Genomic DNA, 24,192 nt, shown 5'->3' with positions numbered 1-24,192 from the left:
AGACTAGCAGCTTTGCTCACATTCAGTTACTGCAAGTCCATGTGAGTTTGCGTTACCATCTGAGAGAAATGACTGCTTCCTGCCCTCCTCCTAACATGTCATGCTAGTTGTATCTCTCACCTTTTTTTTCTGCTAGGCTGTCTGACCGATTTATCCATTGATTCTTAACTGGATCCATTAAAGATAGATGAAACTTAGATGGAACTCTGTGGTACAAAGTCAGTCATCCTAGATTCATTGGTCTCACGGATCCACATACACTTCAGTAGCCAAATCTGATCCACAAAACAGAACATCACAGACCGGAGACTGGGACCCATTCTTAACACTGCTGTGTGTGGATAAGAGAAACTCAATGGGTCCGTGTCTGAGAAAAGATCAGCTAGTAGCAAGACGTGGTCTTGGGTGCATGGACAGGCAAGACATATTTGTTAATGGGCCTAAGCCTCTGAAAAAGTAGCATTTTACATGAAGAAGCTATGCTTTAGGGTGGGCACAGTAAAGCAAGTCAGTCCTCCCCATTGTCCATGTAATACTGAAGCCTTGCATACCCCTATTGCTAACAGGCGACCACTCTTATTGAAGTGTAATAACTACATTTTTCGCCATGTGCCATTTTACATTTTTGCATTGTGTTTCAGGTTTCACGCCTCTGATTTTGGCCGCTACAGCGGGACATGCAGGAGTTGTTGAAATCCTTTTAGATAAGGGCGCGGATATTGAGGCACAGTCTGAACGCACCAAGGATACACCTTTGTCTCTATCGTGTTCTGGGGGCCGGCAAGAGGTGAGTCAGGAATCTCTTCCCTGGTGCTCTGCATGTAGTTTGGCCTGATAGGGTCATCCATTAGCAGTCATACAGTTATGTCATGGATTTTAGAAACTTCAACTGTTTAGTCTTGTTAAGAAGTTGTCTTTTAACCAAGAAATGCTTTTTTTCTGTTGCAATTGACAGGTTGTTGAGCTGCTTTTGTCTCGAGGAGCCAACAAAGAGCACCGAAATGTCTCAGACTATACACCGCTCAGTTTGGCTGCATCCGGTGGATATGTCAATATTATCAAGATTTTGTTAAATGCTGGGGCAGAAATTAATTCTAGGTAATTGTTTGCCTGCATGTTACGGTTTTACAAGTGCTTCTATTTCCATGTTCATTCTCTGCTAATGGTGTGTCTTATGAGTTTTGTGGGTTTTTTGTTTTGTTTTTCAGGACTGGTAGTAAATTGGGCATTTCTCCCCTAATGTTGGCTGCTATGAATGGCCACGTTCCTGCAGTTAAACTGCTTCTTGATATGGGGTCGGACATTAATGCTCAGATTGAGACCAATCGCAATACAGCTCTCACATTAGCATGCTTTCAGGGACGAGCTGAAGTCGTGAGTCTTCTCCTGGATAGGAAAGCTAATGTTGAACACCGAGCCAAGGTATGTCATATGTTCTAGAAAAGTACAAATGTCTTAACCTGCCTATTATGTACAGCTTTTGTAAGTTATCAAATGTTGGTAGATATAAGCGAATGTGAAAAATCTGCTCCCCCAGCCTTTTGCCAAGGAACAACTTTCCTATTACTGAAACAAATATTTTTACATATAAGATATTGGTAGAAATGGAGTTCTGTAGTAAATGATCACTGTCCCTTTCAGAAAATGTTCTCATTGCATAGATCATACACTAAATGACAAAAAGTGGGATTTTCTGCACTTCTGTCTGTCCAAAATGCATACAGGTATAACAAAGACAGGCTTTTCAGCAGGGGCTCCCTCATATAAGCGTATTATACCGCAGAGTGGTATGCAATGTTTTATCGGATAGCACTTGGCCCAATGTTGTACTATGGAGCAGTACAGATCTGATTATTTTTTCATACCGATTTGGCATGAGAAAACAAATGCAGCACGCTGCGAGTGGCTCCGATTATTCCTATCACGTGCACCCATACAAGTCCATGGGTGCAGGTGAAGCATCGAACTGCGCCCGGATGTTATCCTAATTCAGAGACAATGGAGAAATGAAGTCCTCCATTGTCTCCTCACCTGTCGTGTAATTCTCTCATGCAAGAGAATCTGATCTCCGTAAGATCAGAGTCTTACTGCCAGAGACCTGACTTGCTCCTAGATTACTGGAGCTTTGACTCCTTATTGTAAACCTACAGTAGAGCAGGATTTAAAGCTCTGGACTAAGCCTCATAAATTCATGGTTATCAGGTAAATATTGTGAAGGATAGGAGTGTAAAGGCCATTCTTATCTACTGGTTTTGTATGAAAGAACAAGTATTAACATAGTTAACATAGTTAGTAAGGCCGAAAAAAGACATTTGTCCATCCAGTTCAGCCATACGGAGACCAGAACACCCATCTTTTCATCTTTTTGGGGAAAGAGATCACTCTTGAGTCTGGCGCCTTAGACCACTCGGCCATCCTGACTAACTATGATGTGGAACCTTGCCTTCCTACACAGCAGGGAAATATGGCTCCATAATAGAGAATGTTCACATTGCGGGCATAGCAAAATCATTCCTACACCGCAGGGAAATATGGCTCCATAATAGGGTTCACATCGCGGGCGTAGCAAAATCTCAGCTGTTCACTAAACTAGATTTAATCTCCTTTCATTGATGGCTACAACAATCTTGCTTCTAAAGCTTTAGTAAACAGTTGCATGTTGTTCCAAGGCACTGGTGAATTAGGAACTATGGTTGGGTCCATAGTTTAGGGCAGGATTTTCATAATGGAATCCCTGTACGCCAGTATAACAAAGCCATCAGTCTGTGATTGATTGAAATGTAGACTTCCATCTTAACTCCAAGGAGGTTTACACAATTATTGCAGCTGCTGGTCACACAGTTCCTCCATTTTCCGTGTCTCAAAAGTACTTTGACAGTTGACTAATAACTGTTTCATAGTCTATGTGGACTTTACTGAAATATTTATTGACAAATTTAAGAAGGCATTCAATGGCAATACCAAAAGGCCAACTATAGTGGCAGCATCTAGCCAAGTCACAAAAGGGGGACATCCTGAAATTAATACCTCCAACAAATTCATTGTTGTGATCAGGCGTTCACATAATTTAAGCAACATATTTTTTGAAAGTCTGATTTAATATTGGCATTGGAGCTCGAAACCTTACCACCCTAAAGAAACTGGTATTTGTTGAGGTGCAGTGGCTCCATTTGAGCGTAGAACAGTGATGATCTACTTACTTTTAAGACTTCGTTGAGACTTCAGATAAGGTCTTGACTCCAAGAAATGAATTCACATTTCCATATTTTCTTGGGATAGGTTGGGGTCCTGGCAGTCAGACTGCCACCAACCTTATGACATATCTAATCTGAGAAACTATGGTCATGATGCATATAGAATATTCTCAAGTTGAGCATTCCAAATTATACCATCTTGGTTCCACAATCTTCAAGTTGTGATTACTCTTTTCACCACTGATAAGTTGCACAGTGGCCACAGGTTGATCCTCTTTTCAGATTCTTATTTCACACTTGTCGTCTGACAGGTCCTCCTAAACCATTTATTGTTTTTAATAGACCGGTCTTACTCCTCTGATGGAAGCTGCTTCTGGAGGTTATGCTGAGGTGGGCAGAGTGCTATTAGACAAAGGAGCAGATGTCAACTCTCCACCCGTGCCTTCGTCAAGAGATACTGCTTTGACAATAGCTGCAGATAAAGGACATTACAAATTCTGTGAGCTTCTTATTAATCGGTGAGTGTTACTGAATTAAAATAAAACTTCTACTTTATTGGACCTGTCACGTTGTATCTGCAGTCAGCTTTGTGGACAGAATGGTATAGAGATGGAGAAGCTGAGCAGAATGGTATAAAGGTTTTTATGAAAAATTCAGTATAACTTTTATTTTATTAATTGAACCCCCTGGTGATTGTATATATGAGTCAAGTGGCCGTTCCCACTGAATAGGACCACCTATTTGACTCATTCATACAAACACCTGGGATTTCACTGAACAAAATACGTTTTTTTTTTAAATTTTTCTAACAAAAATAACAACGATCTGTTCAGCTGCTCATCTCCATAACATCTAGCTTGCAGATCAGATACTATCAGAGTGACCGACGGTTCCCTTTATAGAGGACTTGTCAACTCTCCTGACATGTCAGTTGTAGTACATTTGTTCTCATTATAGAATTTGGCATCATGTTAACTTTGAGGTTGTCCTTGAGAAAACTTCCACGAAACTAATGAATGCATTCATATTTTGAGTTACCATTCTTTGTCAGAGGTGTGCCCATACATGGCTTAAATGGAACCTGTCACCTGAATTTGGCGGGACCGGTTTTCGATCATATGGGCGGAGTTTTCAGGTGTTTGATTCACCCTTTCCTTAACCGCTGGCTGCATGCTGGCTGCAATATTGGATTGAAGTTCATTCTCTGTCCTCCGTAGTACACGCCTGTGCAAGGCATCTACATAGAGGCAAAAACCGTATAAAATATACTACAGATGAGTCTTACCAATTGGATCCGTGAGCGCTTGATAGTAGTACTATTGTTGGTTTCTCTGCTGCATGTGTATTGTACATGTATAGCTTTACATCATGCACATTATGCACACACTCTGCTACAAAGTCTTCTTGTTTTGTGATAACCACATCAATTGTGACAATAGCGCCTTGATGAACTAATGGCGTGTATATAAAGGCTAATTAAGGCTGAATAAATCCTTACCATTCTATGGAGAAATCTTTTTTGCGGTTCTAGAGAAATCCATAGTTGTAACTGTAAACTAATGATTGTATGGGCAGTGCACGGGCATAACACGACCAGCTTACTGCCTCTCTGGCTTATCCCAGCTTACTGCCTGCCTCCTGTCTAACAGATCGCTGAAACATGGCTGACCTGTAAGTCATATAGACAGGAGGCGGGCAGGGAATAGGGAGACGCAGGAGAGCTGGAAGTATAATGCCCACCCACTACACTTACAGCTTAAACTTTTCTCTTTGAGAAATGTGTAGTTTGTATTTCACCAAAAAAGGTAAGGATCTAATAAGCCTTAAAGCAGCTTTATATACGTGCCATTAGTTTGGGGTATAAAATCCTGCATACAAAATAGCGAAATAAGTCTCTAGAATTGCAGAATTCCATCACAAGTTCTTCAAGTAGCTGTTGCCACAATTGATGTGGTGGTTATAAAATAAGACTTCTTGTTCTGAAAGGGAACATTTCAGTGAACGGATAAGTTCACACAAGATGTTTTTGCTGTGTTTTTTTTGTGCTAATTTTCAGCTGCTTTTTACAGTACCAGCAAAGCCTATGAGATTTCAGAAATCTCATGCACACACATTGGTCTTTTGTATGATCAGTATTTTGTGCTTTGCTGCGTTTTTTTGACATAGAGCATGTCACTTCTTTCAGCGTTTTTGCTGCGTTTTTTCACCTATTGACTTGAATGGGTGTTGAAAAAAAACGCAGCAAATACGCAGGTATCATTATTTGCTGCGTTTTTTGCTGCTGAAAATCCAAGGACATTAGCCTGGACAAAGAGGAAGAAAAAAAACGCACCAAAAAACACACCTAAACCTGTGTTTTTGATGCAACTTCTTTCCTGTCAAGATGATCAGGTTTTGCTGCAGAAAAAAAGCAGCAAAGACGCCCTGTGTGAACTTACCCAAAGAGTGGCAGAGCTTAATGCAGTTTGGATGAAATTCTGGCCGCGCTGTTACATCACGACCTGGGCATCTTACTGTAGACACAATCGGCATTCACATGACTTTCACAGTCCCTGCAATAGGTGTACTGCCAGGTACAGTCTGTAGACTGGTTGGTTCTGATTCTTGGCTCTACCCACCTCCACCGTAAAGTTATGCACTATCGGCAGATGATTACGGCACTTTGAACGTATGCATTTAAGATGTTTCCTCTGGTTTGTTTGTTTGTTTGTTTGTTTGTTTTTTGCTTTGCCAAATATAGTATGCCTAATTTTTTCATTTTCTTTATTTTTAGAGGTTCACATATTGATGTGAGAAATAAGAAAGGGAACACGCCTACTTGGCTTGCAGCTAATGGAGGCCATTTTGACATAGTTCAACTCCTTGTTCATGCTGGTGCAGATGTTGATGCTGCTGATAATCGTAAAATAACTCCTTTAATGTCAGCATTTCGTAAGGTAAAGCATTTATTCTTACTTTTGAGAATTTAAGCATGTGTTTAAAGTGAGCGTCACAAAATGTCGATTTGAAATTTTTCTTTTTCCCCCTTATTTGCAACCAGAAGGATATTTTTTAATTTCAAGGCTTTGCTAACATTTTAGCTACCAAATAAAACCCTCACAGCTTGTATGTGACATGTCAAGAAGCGTGGAAGAAGTGCATGAACCATAAAGTGCCACAAGAAAGCTGTGAAGGATCGGGGAGGAAGGACTACCTTGTCAGTGCTTGTAACCATGCTGCGTTCCTTCACAGCTCTTCTGTGACCTAGAAGCACAACCGTACAAGACGTGAGCTGGAGGGTAGGGCCATCAAACTCACCCACAGCCTGTGATAAGGTTTGACAAATGGGCTCTTGAGTGTTTTCCAAGTTGGGATGCTCATTGAGAGCTTGTAAAAGATTTGATAGATTGGAGTTATTTTTATTTATTTATTTATTTTTAGATTTACAGATGTTGTTTCTTTTTCTTTTTTTAAAGGGTCATCTAAAAGTTGTACAGTTCTTGGTAAAGGAAGTGAATCAGTTTCCATCTGATATTGAATGCATGCGATACATTGCAACAATAACAGATAAGGTGAGTATTTCTGTGATCCATTGGGCTGTAGGAACTGTGCAAATACAGTTAAGTTTTCTGATGTTCATTTTTAGGATATCATGTCTGCATTCTTTTTAATACACATATATGAAACAGATTAAAGTAGCACTGTTTTATAAAGGAACTGTATGGCAGTAGCAACTTCATTTAGTAGGTTACATCATGGTAACCGATATTAATGGTACACAAAGATGAGCTCTTGTAAAAATGCCAGGAAATATATTACAAATAGTGTCCACCCCTTTGTCAAAGAGAAAAAATAAATGTGGTTTTGAATGCACCGTATTGCATTAGAAGGATTGACTGCAGCACCAAGAACAGCAGGATTCCACCACCCATCCTATAATTTGAGCTCCCATGCCTCAACGTCTGTACTCTACAACCTTTTTAGCTTCAAGTTGCGACCAAACGAATAAAGGACATGCTTACTGACTCACACATATTGGTGACCTATGTGTAGGAGTTTGTTGGAGGTCCCACACTCCTATTTGCTCCAGTATCTGCTGGACATAAGAGATGTACAGAATGGACCACTGCTGCTGTATTTCCTATAGCCATAGGGTTTCTATTTGGTAGTATGCCATTTATGTGAATACGTTTTCTCACCTCGGTATGCTGGAGTTGGGCAGAGGTAAATGGAATGTTCTACAGGTTTGTGAGCACTCCTAGTTGTAGCATAACAGATATCATCTAACCCCTAATTTTTTTGCCCCACCCTCAGGCCACATCTAGTCTCCCTAATCTCTAATGATATCAAGTCTGATTTCTTTCTGAACTCAGTCTATACACCAGCTCAGAATCATGGTGCCCAAACCAAATAGATGTAAATAAATTCTGCCAACGAAAATTGATATTAAGCTCTTGGCGAAAATCTTAGCTAATGGACAACTCGTTCCTTTAATGCTTTAATACAAAGAGATCAAATGGGCTTCATCCTGCAACATCTAGTGATAAGTTGTCCATTTGCCACACTTGGCCTGGCCTTCGTTGTTACTCTCAAGATATCGCTAAATCTTTTGTTTCCTTATCGTGGAATTACATATATTGTACTCTTTAAAATCCAGGTTTTATAATAAACTTTCTGATTTGGGTCTGTGCTCTGTACACAAATCCTACTGTGATTGTGCAGTATATCAGTTATAGATCTTTTCTTTCTCGCTTCATTGGGGGACACAGGTAACCATGGGTGTATGCTGCTGACACTATGCAAATAAAGAAAAGTAACTCCTCCCCGGCAGTATACACTGTTATGATAAAGTAATTCAGTACCACAATGGACATAGAGGTCAGAGCACATACAGTGACCTGACAATAACCCAAAAACATAGAACGAGCTCTGAGACGTGGGAACTCTGCTGACCGCAATCCCTAATCCTCTCCAACCACACTAGAGGCAGCCGTGGATTGCGCCTAACGCTCCCTATGCAACTCGGCACAGCCTGAGAAACTAGCTAGCCTGAAGATAGAAAATAAGCCTACCTTGCCTCAGAGAAATACCCCAAAGGAAAAGGCAGCCCCCACATATAATGACTGTGAGTTAAGATGAAAAGACAAACGTAGAGATGAAATAGATTTAGCAAAGTGAGGCCCGACTTTCTGAACAGAGCGAGGATAGGAAAGGTAACTTTGCGGGCAACACAAAACCCTACAAAAAACCACGCAAAGGGGGCAAAAAGACCCTCCGTACCGAACTAACGGCACGGAGGTACACCCTCTGCGTCCCAGAGCTTCCAGCAAGCAAGAAAAAACAAAATAGACAAGCTGGACAGAAAAAACAGCAAACAAAATAGCAAAAGCGGAACTTAGCTATGCAGAGCAGCAGGCCACAGGAACGATCCAGGAGGAAACAGATCCAATACTAGGACATTGACTGGAGGCCAGGATCAAAGCACTAGGTGGAGTTAAATAGAGCAGCACCTAACGACTTCACCACATCACCTGAGGAAGGAAACTCAGAAGCCGCAGTACCACTTTCCTCCACCAACGGAAGCTCACAGAGAGAATCAGCCGAAGTACCACTTGTGACCACAGGAGGGAGCTCTGCCGCAGAATTCACAACAGTACCCCCCCCCCCCCCCCTTGAGGAGGGGTCACTGAACCCTCACCAGAGCCCCCAGGACGACAAGGATGAGCCATATGAAAGGCACGAACAAGATCGGGAGCATGGACATCAGAGACAAAGACCCAGGAATTATCTTCCTGAGCATAACCCTTCCACTTAACCAGATACTGGAGTCTCCGTCTTGAAACACGAGAATCCAAAATCTTCTCCACAATATACTCCAACTCCCCCTCCACCAAAACCGGGGCAGGAGGATCAACAGATGGAACCATAGGTGCCACGTATCTCCGCAACAATGACCTATGGAATACGTTATGTATAGAAAAAGAATCTGGAAGGGTCAGACGAAAAGACACAGAATTAAGAACCTCAGAAATCTTATACGGACCAATGAAACGAGGTTTAAACTTAGGAGAGGAAACCTTCATAGGAATATGACGAGAAGATAACCAAACCAAATCCCCAACACGAAGTCGGGGACCCACACAGCGTCTGCGATTAGCGAAACGTTGAGCCTTCTCCTGGGACAAGGTCAAATTGTCCACTACATGAGTCCAAATCTGCTGCAACCTGTCCACCACAGTATCCACACCAGGACAGTCCGAAGACTCAACCTGCCCTGAAGAGAAACGAGGATGGAACCCAGAGTTGCAGAAAAATGGCGAAACCAAGGTAGCCGAGCTGGCCCAATTATTAAGGGCGAACTCAGCCAAAGGCAAAAAGGACACCCAGTCATCCTGATCAGCAGAAACAAAGCATCTCAGATATGTTTCCAAGGTCTGATTGGTTCGTTCGGTCTGGTCATTAGTCTGAGGATGGAAAGCCGAGGAAAAAGACAAGTCAATGCCCATCCTACCACAAAAGGCTCGCCAAAACCTCGAAACAAACTGGGAACCTCTGTCAGAAATGATATTCTCTGGAATGCCATGTAAACGAACCACATGCTGGAAGAACAATGGCACCAAATCAGAGGAGGAAGGTAATTTAGACAAGGGTACCACATGGACCATCTTAGAGAAGCGATCACAGACCACCCAAATGACTGACCTCTTTTGAGAGACGGGAAGATCTGAAATAAAATCCATAGAGATATGTGTCCAAGGCCTCTTCGGGACCGGCAAGGGCAAAAGCAACCCACTGGCACGAGAACAGCAGGGCTTAGCCCGAGCACAAATCCCACAGGACTGCACAAAAGAACGCACATCCCGCGACAGAGATGGCCACCAAAAGGATCTAGCCACTAACTCTCTGGTACCAAAGATTCCAGGATGACCAGCCAACACCGAACAATGAACCTCAGAGATAACTTTATTCGTCCACCTATCATGGACAAACAGTTTCTCCGCTGGGCAACGATCAGGTTTATTAGCCTGAAATTTTTGCAGCACCCGCCGCAAATCAGGGGAGATGGCAGACACGATTACTCCCTCTTTGAGGATACCCGCCGGCTCAGATAAACCCGGAGAGTCGGGCACAAAACTCCTAGACAGAGCAATCCGCCTTCACATTTTTAGAGCCCGGAAGGTACAAAATCACAAAGTCAAAACGGGCAAAAAACAGCGACCAACGAGCCTGTCTAGGATTCAACCGCTTGGCAGACTCGAGATAAGTCAAGTTCTTATGATCAGTCAAGACCACCACGCGATGCTTAGCTCCTTCAAGCCAATGACTCCACTCCTCGAATGCCCACTTCATGGCCAGCAACTCTCGATTGCCCACATCATAATTTCGCTCAGCAGGCGAAAACTTCCTGGAAAAGAAGGCGCATGGTTTCATCACCGAGCAATCAGAACTTCTCTGCGACAAAACAGCCCCTGCTCCAATTTCAGAAGCATCAACCTCGACCTGGAATGGAAGCGAAACATCTGGTTGACACAACACAGGGGCAGAAGAAAAACGACGCTTCAACTCTTGAAAAGCTTCCACAGCAGCAGAAGACCAATTGACCACATCAGCACCATTCTTGGTCAAATCGGTCAATGGTTTAGCAATACTAGAAAAATTGCAGATGAAGCGACGATAAAAATTAGCAAAGCCCAGGAACTTTTGCAGACTTTTCAGAGATGTCGGCTGAGTCCAATCATGGATGGCTTGGACCTTAACAGGGTCCATCTCGATAGTAGAAGGGGAAAAGATGAACCCCAAAAATGAAACCTTCTGAACACCAAAGAGACACTTTGATCCCTTCACAAACAAAGAATTAGCACGCAGGACCTGAAACACCGTTCTGACCTGCTTCACATGAGACTCCCAATCATCCGAGAAGATCAAAATGTCATCCAAGTACACAATCAGGAATTTATCCAGGTACTCTCGGAAGATGTCATGCATAAAGGACTGAAACACTGATGGAGCATTGGCAAGTCCGAATGGCATCACTAGATACTCAAAATGACCCTCGGGTGTATTAAATGCAGTTTTCCATTCATCTCCTCGCCTGATTCGCACCAGATTATACGCACCACGAAGATCTATCTTGGTGAACCAACTAGCCCCCTTAATCCGAGCAAACAAATCAGATAACGGCAAGGGGTACTGAAATTTAACCGTGATCTTATTAAGAAGGCGGTAATCTATACAAGGTCTCAGCGAACCATCCTTCTTGGCTACAAAAAAGAACCCTGCTCCTAATGGCGACGATGATGGGCGAATATGCCCCTTCTCCAAGGACTCCTTCACATAACTCCGCATAGCGGCGTGCTCAGGCACAGATAAATTAAACAGTCGACCTTTTGGGAATTTACTACCAGGAATCAAATCGATAGCACAATCACAATCCCTATGCGGAGGTAGGGTATCGGACTTGGGCTCAGCAAATACATCCCGGTAATCAGACAAGAACTCTGGAACCTCAGAAGGGGTGGATGACGAAATTGACAGAAATGGAACATCACCATGTACCCCCTGACAACCCCAGCTGGACACCGACATGGATTTCCAATCTAATACTGGATTATGGACTTGTAGCCATGGCAACCCCAACACGACCACATCATGCAGATTATGCAACACCAGAAAGCGAATAACCTCCTGATGTGCAGGAGCCATGCACATGGTCAGCTGGGTCCAGTACTGAGGCTTATTCTTGGCCAAAGGCGTAGCATCAATTCCTCTCAATGGAATAGGACACTGCAAGGGCTCCAAGAAAAACCCACAACGCCTAGCATACTCCAAGTCCATCAAATTCAGAGCAGCGCCTGAGTCCACAAATGCCATGACAGAATACGATGACAAAGAGCAGATCAAGGTAACGGACAAAAGAAATTTTGACTGTACCGTACCAATGGTGGCAGACCTAGCGAACCGCTTAGTGCGCTTAGGACAATCAGAGATAGCATGAGTGGAATCACCACAGTAGAAACACAGCCCATTCAGACGTCTGTGTTCTTGCCGTTCAACTCTGGTCATAGTCCTATCACACTGCATAGGCTCAGGTTTAAGCTCAGGTAATACCGCCAAATGGTGCACAGATTTACGCTCACGCAAGCGTCGACCGATCTGAATGGCCAAAGACATAGGCTCATTCAGACCAGCAGGCATAGGAAATCCCACCATGACATCCTTAAGGGCTTCAGAGAGACCCTTTCTGAAAATAGCTGCGAGCGCACCTTCATTCCATTGAGTGAGTACGGACCACTTTCTAAATTTCTGACAATATACCTCTCTCATCCTGACCCTGACACAGAGCCAGCAAATTTTTCTCTGCCTGATCCACTGAATTAGGTTCATCGTACAGCAATCCGAGCGCCAGGAAAAAAGCATCGATATTACTTAATGCAGGATCTCCTGACGCAAGAGAAAATGCCCAGTCCTGAGGGTCGCCACGTAAAAAAGAAATAATGATCCTAACTTGTTGAACTGGGTCACCAGAGGAGCAAGGTTTCAAAGCCAGAAATGGTTTACAATTATTTTTGAAACTCAGAAATTTAGTTCTATCTCCAAAAAACAAATCAGGAATAGGAATTCTCGGTTCTAACATAGAATTCTGAACCACAAAGTCTTGAATATTTTGTACTCTTGCCGTGAGCTGATCCACACATGAAGACAGACCTTTAATGTCCATCGCTACACCTGTGTCCTGAACCACCCAAATGTCTAGGGGAAAAAAAAGGCAAAACACAGTGCAGAGAAAAAAAAATGGTCTCAGAACTTCTTTTTTCCCTCTATTGAGAATCATTAGTACTTTGGTCCTCCAGTACTGTCATGATAAAGTAATTCAGTACCACAATGGACATAGAGGTCAGAGCACATACAGTGACCTGACAATAACCCAAAAACATAGAACGAGCTCTGAGACGTGGGAACTCTGCTGACCGCAATCCCTAATCCTCTCCAACCACACTAGAGGCAGCCGTGGATTGCGCCTAACGCTCCCTATGCAACTCGGCACAGCCTGAGAAACTAGCTAGCCTGAAGATAGAAAATAAGCCTACCTTGCCTCAGAGAAATACCCCAAAGGAAAAGGCAGCCCCCACATATAATGACTGTGAGTTAAGATGAAAAGACAAACGTAGAGATGAAATAGATTTAGCAAAGTGAGGCCCGACTTTCTGAACAGAGCGAGGATAGGAAAGGTAACTTTGCGGTCAACACAAAACCCTACAAAAAACCACGCAAAGGGGGCAAAAAGACCCTCCGTACCGAACTAACGGCACGGAGGTACACCCTCTGCATCCCAGAGCTTCCAGCAAGCAAGAAAAAACAAAATAGACAAGCTGGACAGAAAAAACAGCAAACAAAATAGCAAAAGCGGAACTTAGCTATGCAGAGCAGCAGGCCACAGGAACGATCCAGGAGGAAACAGATCCAATACTAGAACATTGACTGGAGGCCAGGATCAAAGCACTAGGTGGAGTTAAATAGAGCAGCACCTAACGACTTCACCACATCACCTGAGGAAGGAAACTCAGAAGCCGCAGTACCACTCTCCTCCACCAACGGAAGCTCACAGAGAGAATCAGCCGAAGTACCACTTGTGACCACAGGAGGGAGCTCTGCCACAGAATTCACAACAATACACCCTCCGACAGGCACCAGGCAACCAGTTTTTGCTTAGTGTCTGTAGGAGGTGGTCCTGGATCTCACACCAGATCCGCATTTCTTTTTCTTTCAGGGATTGTGTGTGTTTATTAATCTTTTTCCCTTTTGTTTCAGATACACTCTTGGGGGTTACAGGGTGCAGTTCTTCTTACCCTGATTCCCCACATTAAGCGACCAAGAGAGCAGTGTGGTATCACCCACATCGCACCCTCTCGGATCTGCTGGGCAGGACTTTGTTTCATTTCACCTTGGGGTGTTAATGTTGACTTTCAGTGGCCAGTCCTTGCCTTTTTTCCCCCCTCATCCCTCTCCTCGGAGTGGGCTGAGAGAAAGATGGTGGTCACCTGCTGTGACATCCCCTTTTTAAGGGGTTGACGCCGTCTTCTGCGCCGGTTGATAAAGCGCGGGAAGGAGGACCACATCTCCCAGGACCCTTTCTGCCATCAAGGGATCCTGATGCGTTCCTCATCTTCAGGTAGGAAGATCTTCAAGCAACAGCAGCCCCTGTTCCCGCATCGTCGCAATCTCCATGCAGGGGCACTTAACCTTATTATCCAACGGCATTCGCCGCTGCACGGACGCTCCGTTCCTGGGCTAGAGGGTTCGGGGGCCATCGGGCACTCTTTTTTTTTTTATTTAAATCTCGCGCCCATTTCCTCGCGCGCTTTTTCCACCATATTCCTTTCCGGCAAGTTTCTGCCCTGGGAGTCCGCGCCCCTTCTTCCTCGTCCCCAGCTCTGGACAACCTCGCCTGCAGCCCAGCGCTGTTATTGGCTGCGCTCCGGCGGGCCACCCCCCCCCCCCCCCTTTTCCCTGCTGGCCTATCGGGCGATTGGTTTCTCTTCAGCAGCCACACCCCACTGTTTGGCGCATTCTCTGCACGAGCAGATGCTTGCAGCCTACGCTTTCCCGGCCAGCTGCCTCCTGTGCATCGCGTACTCTGGAATACCTCTCCATAGGTGGGGGACACAGATGAGTGCACTCCCCCGGAGTGGGTTGTTGAAATGTCTGTCAGTCTCTGACCTGACTAGACTGTCTCAGTCCCTGGTTCAGGGACTAGAACGTATTCCACTGCTGACTACTGCCACGAATGCTTCTCACAGCGATTCGCTCGCACCTGTCAAAGACCCTCACAGGAGCAGACTTGAGAAAAGAACCAGAAAGCGTTTTCTGTCTAGTTCTTCTTCCACTTCTTCGGATCCAACTGCGTCAGCCGGAATACCGCTCTCTACCCGTTCCCCCTCTTCAGGTGCCCCCGGACTTCGGGTCAGATGTATCCTCTGTCAGATTCTGACTCAGATGCAGATCAGACTTCCGCAACGCAGGATATGGTTGACAGCCTTCTCAGCCATTATTCAAACGCTTGAGCTTAAAGAGGAAGAGGCAGCTTCTCAGGACATCTCCGTTTCTTTCAAATGGATGAAGCGTCCTTCTAGAGTTTTTCCCAATCATAAGGAATTTGATAACACTACCTCTAGACACCCTGGTAAACGTTTTCCAGGTAGGAAACGTTTACACATTTTATACCCGTTTGCTGCAGACCTTGTTACATATGGTCCGAATCTCCTAAGGTAGATCCACCGGTGTCTAGATTATCCTCCCAGACAGTCCTGTTCATTCCTGACGCGGCGTCTCTAAAGAACCCCACGGACAGACAAATTGAGGCTCTAACCAAATCAGCTTTTAAAGCTTCTGGTACCTCTCTCTGCCCCAATTTCGCCTCTACCTGGGTGGCGAAAGCGGTGTCAGCCTGGGCCAAAACCCTACGCAGAGGCATTGTAGCTTCGGCTCTCGCATAGCGGATTTAGCAGATCAGATTTCACTGGAAAGTACCTTCTGAATGCTTCTCTGGATGCGGCTGCTTGCTCTGCAAGGGGAAACAGCAATATTGTCACCATTCGCCGTGTCCTCTGGCTGAAGGCGTGGAACGCAGATCCCGCTTCCAAAAAAAAAAAAATCTTTCCAGTGATCCAGGGTCTTTGGAGCGTAGCTAGACCAAATGATCTCGGACGCCACGGGCGGTAAGAGCACTTCTCTTCCGCAATCTAAGCTTAGGCGCCCCTTCAATAGAAAGGGACCCCATTCCTTTCGCTCCTTCGCCTCCTCAGGTGGTGCCTCTCAGCATGACCAGTCTTCCACTCAAAGGGACCGAAGGAAGCCTTCTTTCAGGCCTACCCCTCACTGGAGAGCTAAAGGCCGCTCCTCCAACTCTTCCAGTTCTCGCGACCACAGATTTTCTTCCAAATGACGGGTCACTCCCACCTGGAAATATTTCCAGGGTGGGAGGCAGGCTTCTTCTGTTCACAGAGCCTTGGCTATCGGTGGTCGACGACGCCTGTGTCATGGAGATTGTCACATCAGGTTACAAAATAAAATTTTCGTCGCCTCCAGGAAAAAAGTTTTTTTCCTCTCCCACCCACCCAAACAGCCCTCCCAAGTCCCAGGGCTTTTTTCAGGCGGTCGATTCCCTTCTCGCCTTAGAGGTAATCGTCCCTGTACCTTCCAACCAGCGGTTTTCCAGCTTTTACTTAAATCTATTTGTAATTCTGAAAAAAGACGGCTCTCTTCATCCGATTTTGGACCTCAAACGGTTGAACTGCCAACTCCGGATTCGGCACTACACGATTAATCGCCTCCATGGAACCGGGAGAATTTTTGTGTTCTGTGGACATTCGGGATGCATATCTGCACATTCCGATTTGTGTTCAGCATCAGAGGTTCCTTCGTCTCACGATCCAGGACCAACATTTCCAATTCACGGCTCTTCCTTTCGGCTTGGCGTCCGCCCCTAGAGTCTCTACGAAGGTAATGGCGGCTGTCATGGCCATCCTTCGGTCGAAGGGGATTCTCGACGATCTCCTCGTAAAGGGTCCGTCTCGCCGCGATTGCAGTCAGTCTCTAGATCGCTCTGGACACGTTAACCCGCCATGGTTGAATAATCAACGAACAAAGGTCCACCTTGATTCCGACACCATTCAAGCTCAGGTCTTCCTCCCAAGGAAAAAAATTCCTCTCTTCAGAAGGGCATCAAAGCCCTAAGGCGTCCTACCCCTCTACCTCTACGGCTCGGCATGAGGGTTCTGGGCAAGATGGTCGCTTCCATGGAAGCGGTCCCTTATGCTTTGTTCCACTCTCGCCCTCTCCAGCTGGCCCTTCTGTCAGTTTGGGACAGGAATCCACTCTCCTTAGACCACCCAGTTTGCCTCCCTCTCCATGTGAGACAGTCTCTCACTTGGTGGACGCTATCCACTTCCATTCTGCGCGGGAGATCATTTCTCCCCCTCCACTGGCAGGTCATCACCACCGATGCCAGTCTCCATGGGTGGGGTGCGGTCTTTCTCCACCTCACTGCCCACCGCACTGCTCAGGAGGCACGCTTCCCGATCAATCTCTTGGAAATCAGGGCTATTTTTGTAGCCCTCCTCCGTTGGCAGCCCCTCCTCTCGGGAAAACCAGTCTGCATTCAGTCGGACAACGCCACAGCTGTGGCTTACATAAACCATCAGGGAGGGACCTGCAACAAGCCGGTCATACGGAGGTGGCAAAAACTTCTGCGGTGGGCAGAGAACCATGTTCCCTTTCATATCAGCTGTCCACATTCCAGGGTGGACAATTAGGAAGCTGAATTTCTCAGCCGTCAGGGGCTCATGTCAGGCGAGTGGGCTCTTCTCCCCGCTCTCTTCAGCCACATTTGCCAAAGGTGGGGCGTGCCGGACGTCGACCTAATGGCCTCCCAAGCAAACCATAAGGTTCCCCAGTACTTATCCAGATCCCGGGATCCGAGGGCCGTCGGCTGCGACGCTCTCGTGATCTCGTGGGCCCAGTTTCAGATGCCTTACCTGTTCCCGCCTCTTCCCTTACTTCCAAGGGGCATAAAGAAGATAGTTAGAGGGGGTTCCCACTCTTAGTAGCTCCAGATTGGCCCCGCAGGGCCTGGTACGCGGAGCTAGTGATCATGTTATCGAACGTACCTTGGAGGCTCCCAGAACGTCCGTATCTTCTATCGCAGGGCCCCCTCTTCCACCCAAGTTCTTGGTCTCTGAATTTAATGGTATGGCCGTTGAGGCCGCAATCCTGAAGGACGCAGGTTTTTTTCTCAACGTGTCATACAAACCATGATAAGAGCACGTTAAAGGGTCAGGTTTCTGCCTTGTCAATTCTTTCAAAGAGACATTGCTTCTCTCCCCCAGGTGAGAACCTTCCTTCAGGGGGATGCTCATGGTGCACCTCCTTACCATCCTACGGTCATTCCTTGGGACCTCAACCCTGTGCTCGGCGCCCTCCAGTGTACGCCTTTTGAACCGATTAGGGACATCTCTTTTTTGCTTCTTTCCTGGAAAGCTTTTTTGGTCGCCATCACCTCGATCAGGAGACTTTCCGAGTTGGCGGCGTTGTCCTGTCGTTCTCCCTTTCTGGTCCTTCATCAGGACAAAGTTGTCCTTCGGCCTGTCCCTTCTTTTCTGCCAAAGGTGTTTTTGGCTTTTCTCATCAATGAAGACATCGTCCTTCCTTCTTTGTGCCCTTCCCCAGTTCATCCTTTGGAGAAGTCTCTCCACAATTTGGATGTGGTCAGGGCTATCCGAGTGTACCTTGCCAGAACTGCTCTTTTTTTCGTCAGTCCGACCCTCTGTCGTCTCGGAAGGTCGTCAGAAGGAGCTCCCCGCCTCTAAGTCCACAATTGCTCGGTGGATCCGTTAGGCGGTCCTGGAGGCATACCGTGTTCAAGACAGTCTCCCCCAGGGGTGAGGGCTCACTCTACCCAGGCTGTGGGAGCTTCTTGGGCAGTTCGTCACCAAGCTACGGCCTCGCAGGTTTGCAAGGCTGCAACTTGGTTGTCCATCCACACCTTTGTGAAATTTTATAAGGTGCACACTCGGGCTTCTGCGGATGCTGGCCTGGGTAGGAAGATACTGCAGGCAGCGGTTTCGCAACGGCCGACCTAGTTCTCTATTCTTATTATCCCGTCCTGGGGACTGCTTTTGGACGTCCCATGGTTACCTGTGTCCCCCAATGAAGCGAGAAAGAGGGATTTTTGGTTCTTACCGTAAAATCTTTCTTGACGCCTTCATTGGGGGACACAGCACCCTGCCTCTATGTTGTACCGTATTGGCCAATGTGCCGTTGTTGGTTGGTACATAGGTTGAGTTCTTTATACTTGTTCCTACTACTGCTTTTGCACCAACTGAGTTGCCTGGTGCCTGTCGGAGGGTGTATACTGCCGGGGAGGAGTTACTTTTCTTTATTTGCATAGTGTCAGCCTCATTGCGACAGCAGCATACACCCATGGTTACCTATGTCCCCCAATGAAGGCTCCAAGAAAGATTTTACGGTAAGAACCAAAAATCCCTCTTTTTATTCCACATAGAGATAAACAAGGCAAGAGTATCCCATCTTGTTAGGGAACCTGTCAGCAGGATTGTGCACAGTAAACTACAGACAGTGTCAGGTCGGCGCCATTATACTGATTACAATGACACCTGAGTGGTGTAATCCGTCTTGTGGTTGTTGTTTAACCTTTATTTTCAGTTTTGAGTTAATGACAGGCTTGTGCTCCAAGGCAGCCTGTGTGGTGGAGGGGGGTCTCCATGTGGTGCTCTGATTAGGTATACATCGGTATGGTTTCTGACAGGTCACTGATTTCTCAGTCACCTGCCCCCTAGTTTGCATACTGTGTTTTTTTTTTTGTTGTTTTTTTTCAATTCCATTCATCATTTAGGCGCCGGCGCCTTTTTTTGTTTCCATCTAGCAAAATGGCGCCGACACAGTAACATCTATTGCGTTTCTAATTGTGCTACTGCGCAGGCGCGGCTGGCGCCATTTTGAGGGAGATTGTTGTTTTTTTTTGTTTGTTTTTTTTTTCCCTAAAGAAATGTGACTAAATAAAATAAAAATATGCATATTAGAGATCTGATAATGCTCCAGCGCAGGTGCCGCCACCGGCATGATGAATGTATTTTTTTTTTCAAAACAATATATAATGTATGTAAAATAGGGGTCAGGTCAGTGAGGGATCAGTGACCTGTGATAAGCCATACAGATGAATGTGTAGGCAGAGCACCACAGAAAGAAGATATGCTCATTAAGAGATAATGAAGTCCTGTTGTAAAAGAAGTGGGTTAATAGGTAGTAAAATAGTTTTTATAGCAATACAACCTATATCAGACATGTGACATTTATGTTAACCCCTTTACCCCCAAGGGTGGTTTGCACGTCAATGACCAGGCCAATTTTTACAATTCTGACCACTGTCCCTTTATGAGGTTATAACTCCGAAACGCTTCAACGGATCCTGGTGATTCTGACATTGTTTTCTCGTGACATATTGTACTTCATGATAGTGGTAAAATTTCTTTGATAGTACCTGCGTTTATTTGTGAAAAAAACGGAAATTTGGCGAAAATTTTGAAAATTTCGCAATTTTCAAACTTTGAATTTTTATGCAATTAAATCACAGAGATATGTCACACAAAATACTTAATAAGTAACATTTCCCACATGTCTCCTTTACATCAGCATAATTTTGGAACCAATTTTTTTTTTTGTTAGGGAGTTATAAGGGTTAAAAGTTGACCAGCAATTTCTCATTTTTACAACACCATTTTTTTTTTAGGGACCACGTCTCATTTGAAGTCATTTTGAGGGGTCTATATGATAGAAAATGCCCAAGTGTGACACCATTCTAAAAACTGCACCCCTCAAGGTGCTCAAAACCACATTCAAGAAGTTTATTAACCCTTCAGGTGTTTAATAGGAATTTTTGGAATGTTTAAATAAAAATGAACATTTAACTTTTTTACACAAAAAATTTACTTCAGCTCCAATTTGTTTTATTTTACCAAGGGTAACAGGAGAAATTGGACCCAAAAAGTTGTTGTCCAATTTGTCCTGAGTACGCTGATACCCCATATGTGGCAGTAAACCACTGTTTGGGCGCATGGGAGAGCTCGGAAGGGAAGGAGCGCCGTTTGACTTTTCAATGCAAAATTGACAGAAATTGAGATGGGACGCCATGTTGCGTTTGGAGAGCCACTGATGTGCCTAAACATTGAAACCCCCCACAAGTGACACCATTTTGGAAAGTAGACCCCCTAAGGAACTCATCTTGATGTGTTGTGAGAGCTTTGAACCCCCAAGTATTTCACTACAGTTTATAACGCAGAGCCATGCAAATAAAAAATATTTTTTTTTTCCACAAAAATTATATTTTAGCCCCCAGTTTTGTATTTTTCCAAGGTTAGCAGGAGAAATTGGACCCTACATGTTGTTGTCCAATTTGTCCTGAGTACGCTGATACCCGATATGTGGGGGGGGAACCACCGTTTGGGCGCATGGGAGGGCTCGGAAGGGAAGGAGCATCATTTGGAATGCAGACTTAGATGGATTGGTCTGCAGGCGTCACATTGCGTTTGCAGAGCCCCTAATGTACCTAAACAGTAGAAACCCCCCACAAGTGACCCCATATTGGAAACTAGACCCCTCAATGAACTTATCTAGATGTGTTGTGAAAACTTTGAACCCCCAAGTGTTTCACTACAGTTTATAACGCAGAGCCATGCAAATAAAAAATATTTTTTTTTCACAAAAATTATATTTTAGCCCCCAGTTTTGTATTTTCCCAAGGGTAACAGGAGAAATTGGTCCACAAAAGTTGTTGTCCAATTTGTCCTGAGTACGCTGATACCCCATATGTTGGGGTAAACCCCTGTTTGGGCACACAGGAGAGCTCGGAAGGGAAGGAGCACTGTTTTACTTTTTCAACGCAGAATTGGCTGGAATTGAGATCGGACGCCATGTCGTGTTTGGAGAGCCCCTGATGTGCCGAAACAGTGGAAACCCCCCAATTATAACTGAAACCCTAATCTAAACACACCCCTAACCCTAATTCCAACGGTAACCCTAACCACACCTCTAACCCTGACACACCCCTAACCCTAATCCCAACCCTATTCCCAACTGTAAATGTAATCTAAACCCTAACCCTAACTTTAGCCCCAACCCTAACTGTAGCCCCAACCCTAGCCCCAACCCTAGCCCTAACCCTAGCCCTAACCCTAGCCCTAACCCTAGCCCTAACCCTAGCCCTAACCCTAGCCCTAACCCTAGCCCTAACCCTAGCCCTAACCCTAGCCCTAACCCTAGCCCTAACCCTAGCCCTAATGGGAAAATGGAAATAAATACATTTTTTTTTATTTTTCCCTAACTAAGGGGGTGATGAAGGGGGGTTTGATTTACTTTTATAGCGAGTTTTTTAGCGGATTTTTATGATTGGCAGCCGTCACACACTGAAAGACCCTTTTTATTGCAAAAAATATTTTTTGCAATACCACATTTTGAGAGCTATAATTTTTCCATATTTTGGTCCACAGAGTCATGTGAGGTCTTGTTTTTTGCGGGACGAGTTGACGTTTTTATTGAAAACATTTTTGGGCACGTGACATTTTTTGATCGCTTTTTATTCCGATTTTTGTGAGGAAGAATGACCAAAAGCCAGCTATTCATGAATTTCTATTGGGGGAGGCGTTTATACCGTTCCGCGTTTGGTAAAATTGATAAATCAGTTTTATTCTTCGGGTCAGTACGATTACAGCGATACCTCATTTATATCATTTTTTTATGGTTTGGCGCTTTTATACGATAAAAACTATTTTACAGAAATAATTATTTTTGCATCGCTTTATTCTCAGGACTAAAACTTTTTTATTTTTTTGCTGATGATGCTGTATGGCGGCTCTTTTTTTGCGGGACAATATGACGCTTTCAGCGGTACCATGGTTATTTATATCTGTCCTTTTGATCGCGTGTTATTCCACTTTTTGTTCGGCGGTATGATAATAAAGCGTTGTTTTTTGCCTCGTTTTTTTTTTTTTTTTTTTCTTACGGTGTTTACTGAAGGGGTTAACTAGTGGGACAGTTTTATAGGTCGGGTCGTTACGGACGCGGCGATACTAAATATGTGTACTTTTATTGGTCTTTTTTTATTATTTAGATGAAGAAATGTATTTATGGGAATAATATTTTTTTTTTTTTTTTCATTATTTTGGAATATTTTTTTTTATTTTTTTTACACATTTGGAAAATTTTTTTTACTTTTTTACTTTGTCCCAGGGGGGGACATCACAGATCAGTGATCTGACAGTTTGCACAGCACTCTGTCAGATCACTGATCTGACATGCAGCGCTGCAGGCTTCACAGTGCCTGCTCTGAGCAGGCTCTGTGAAGCCACCTCCCTCCCTGCAGGACCCGGATCCGCGGCCATCTTGGATCCGGGGCTGGAGGGAGCAGGGAGGGAGGTGAGACCCTCGCAGCAACGCGATCACATCGCGTTGCTCCGGGGGTCTCAGGGAAGCCCGCAGGGAGCCCCCTCCCTGCGCGGTGCTTCCCTGCACCGCCGGCACATCGCGATCATCTTTGATCGCGGTGTGCCAGGGGTTAATGTGCCGGGGGCGGTCCGTGACCGCTCCTGGCACATAGTGCCGGATGTCAGCTGCGATAAGCAGCTGACACCCGGCCGCGATCGGCCGCGCTCCCCCCGTGAGCGCGGCCGATCGGCTATGACGTACTATCCCGTCCAGGGTCAGATAAGCCCACGGCACCTCGACGGGATAGTACGTCTAAGGTCACAGAGGGGTTAATGGAGATCGAAAACCAGGCCTTAAGAAGCTGGCCACGCACATTAGAGGGCTGTTGGCTGAATGAAGCTTCGGTCGATTGTTCAGCCGACAGCCATCTTGGCCGACTCTCCAATATACAGCACGGCTCCTTTTGGCTGAGTGCTTTTGTTCTGAGAAAGCCGTCACCAGATATGACTGATGTCTCAAGAAAAACCAAAGCGATCGGCAGCAGTTTGATTAGGAAGTTTCAGAAGGCTGTCAACACTGGACACTTGCAGAAGTTCTGGGTTGACGGGAGGCTCAGTCGTCATCAGGAGATGCTTGCAGCTACAGCTATGGAAGACACCTAGGGATGCAGTGGGAAGGTGATCTGATGAGGGGAGGTGATATTCTCTGGGTGTTCTGATTCTTCAACCTGTCATTTTGGAGAGACTCTTAAAGATTTGCACAAAAAGCCGTAGGTTCACGGTTAATTAAGCACTCCTCCCATCAAAGTTTCTGTCCTCTTAATATACTGCAGTCATCATAATCTATATTATGTAGCACTGTGTACTTACAATTTCTCATTTTATCTTTCCCCCAGTTAATTCTTCTCTATTCTCTGCTCTATGTAAAAACAGTGTCTCTTCCCTGCATGATTCATTTCCCTCTCCAACTCATGACCAAGCTTCTCTGCTCCTCTCCCTGCAAGGAACTATTGTGATATGTTTCC

General features: G+C 45.1%; 1 protein-coding gene across 1 annotated transcript in view; it reads left to right on the top strand.

Moving 5' to 3' along the window:
- The window catches only part of ANKHD1 (ankyrin repeat and KH domain containing 1), a 226,002-nt gene that overhangs the window by 158,306 nt on the left and 43,504 nt on the right, over window positions 1-24,192 (top strand). Inside the window, exons 18-23 of the mRNA XM_069763859.1 lie at window positions 642-787; window positions 956-1,098; window positions 1,209-1,422; window positions 3,537-3,712; window positions 5,968-6,130; window positions 6,650-6,745. Coding sequence (XP_069619960.1) covers window positions 642-787; window positions 956-1,098; window positions 1,209-1,422; window positions 3,537-3,712; window positions 5,968-6,130; window positions 6,650-6,745 — 938 coding nt within the window. The remainder of the gene's footprint in view (window positions 1-641; window positions 788-955; window positions 1,099-1,208; window positions 1,423-3,536; window positions 3,713-5,967; window positions 6,131-6,649; window positions 6,746-24,192) is intronic.

The sequence above is a fragment of the Ranitomeya imitator genome, chromosome 4 (assembly GCF_032444005.1).
Source record: "Ranitomeya imitator isolate aRanImi1 chromosome 4, aRanImi1.pri, whole genome shotgun sequence".
Lineage (NCBI taxonomy): Eukaryota > Metazoa > Chordata > Amphibia > Anura > Dendrobatidae > Ranitomeya > Ranitomeya imitator.
Note: the sequence above shows the minus strand (reverse complement) of the source record. Positions and strands in the feature narration are given on the sequence as shown.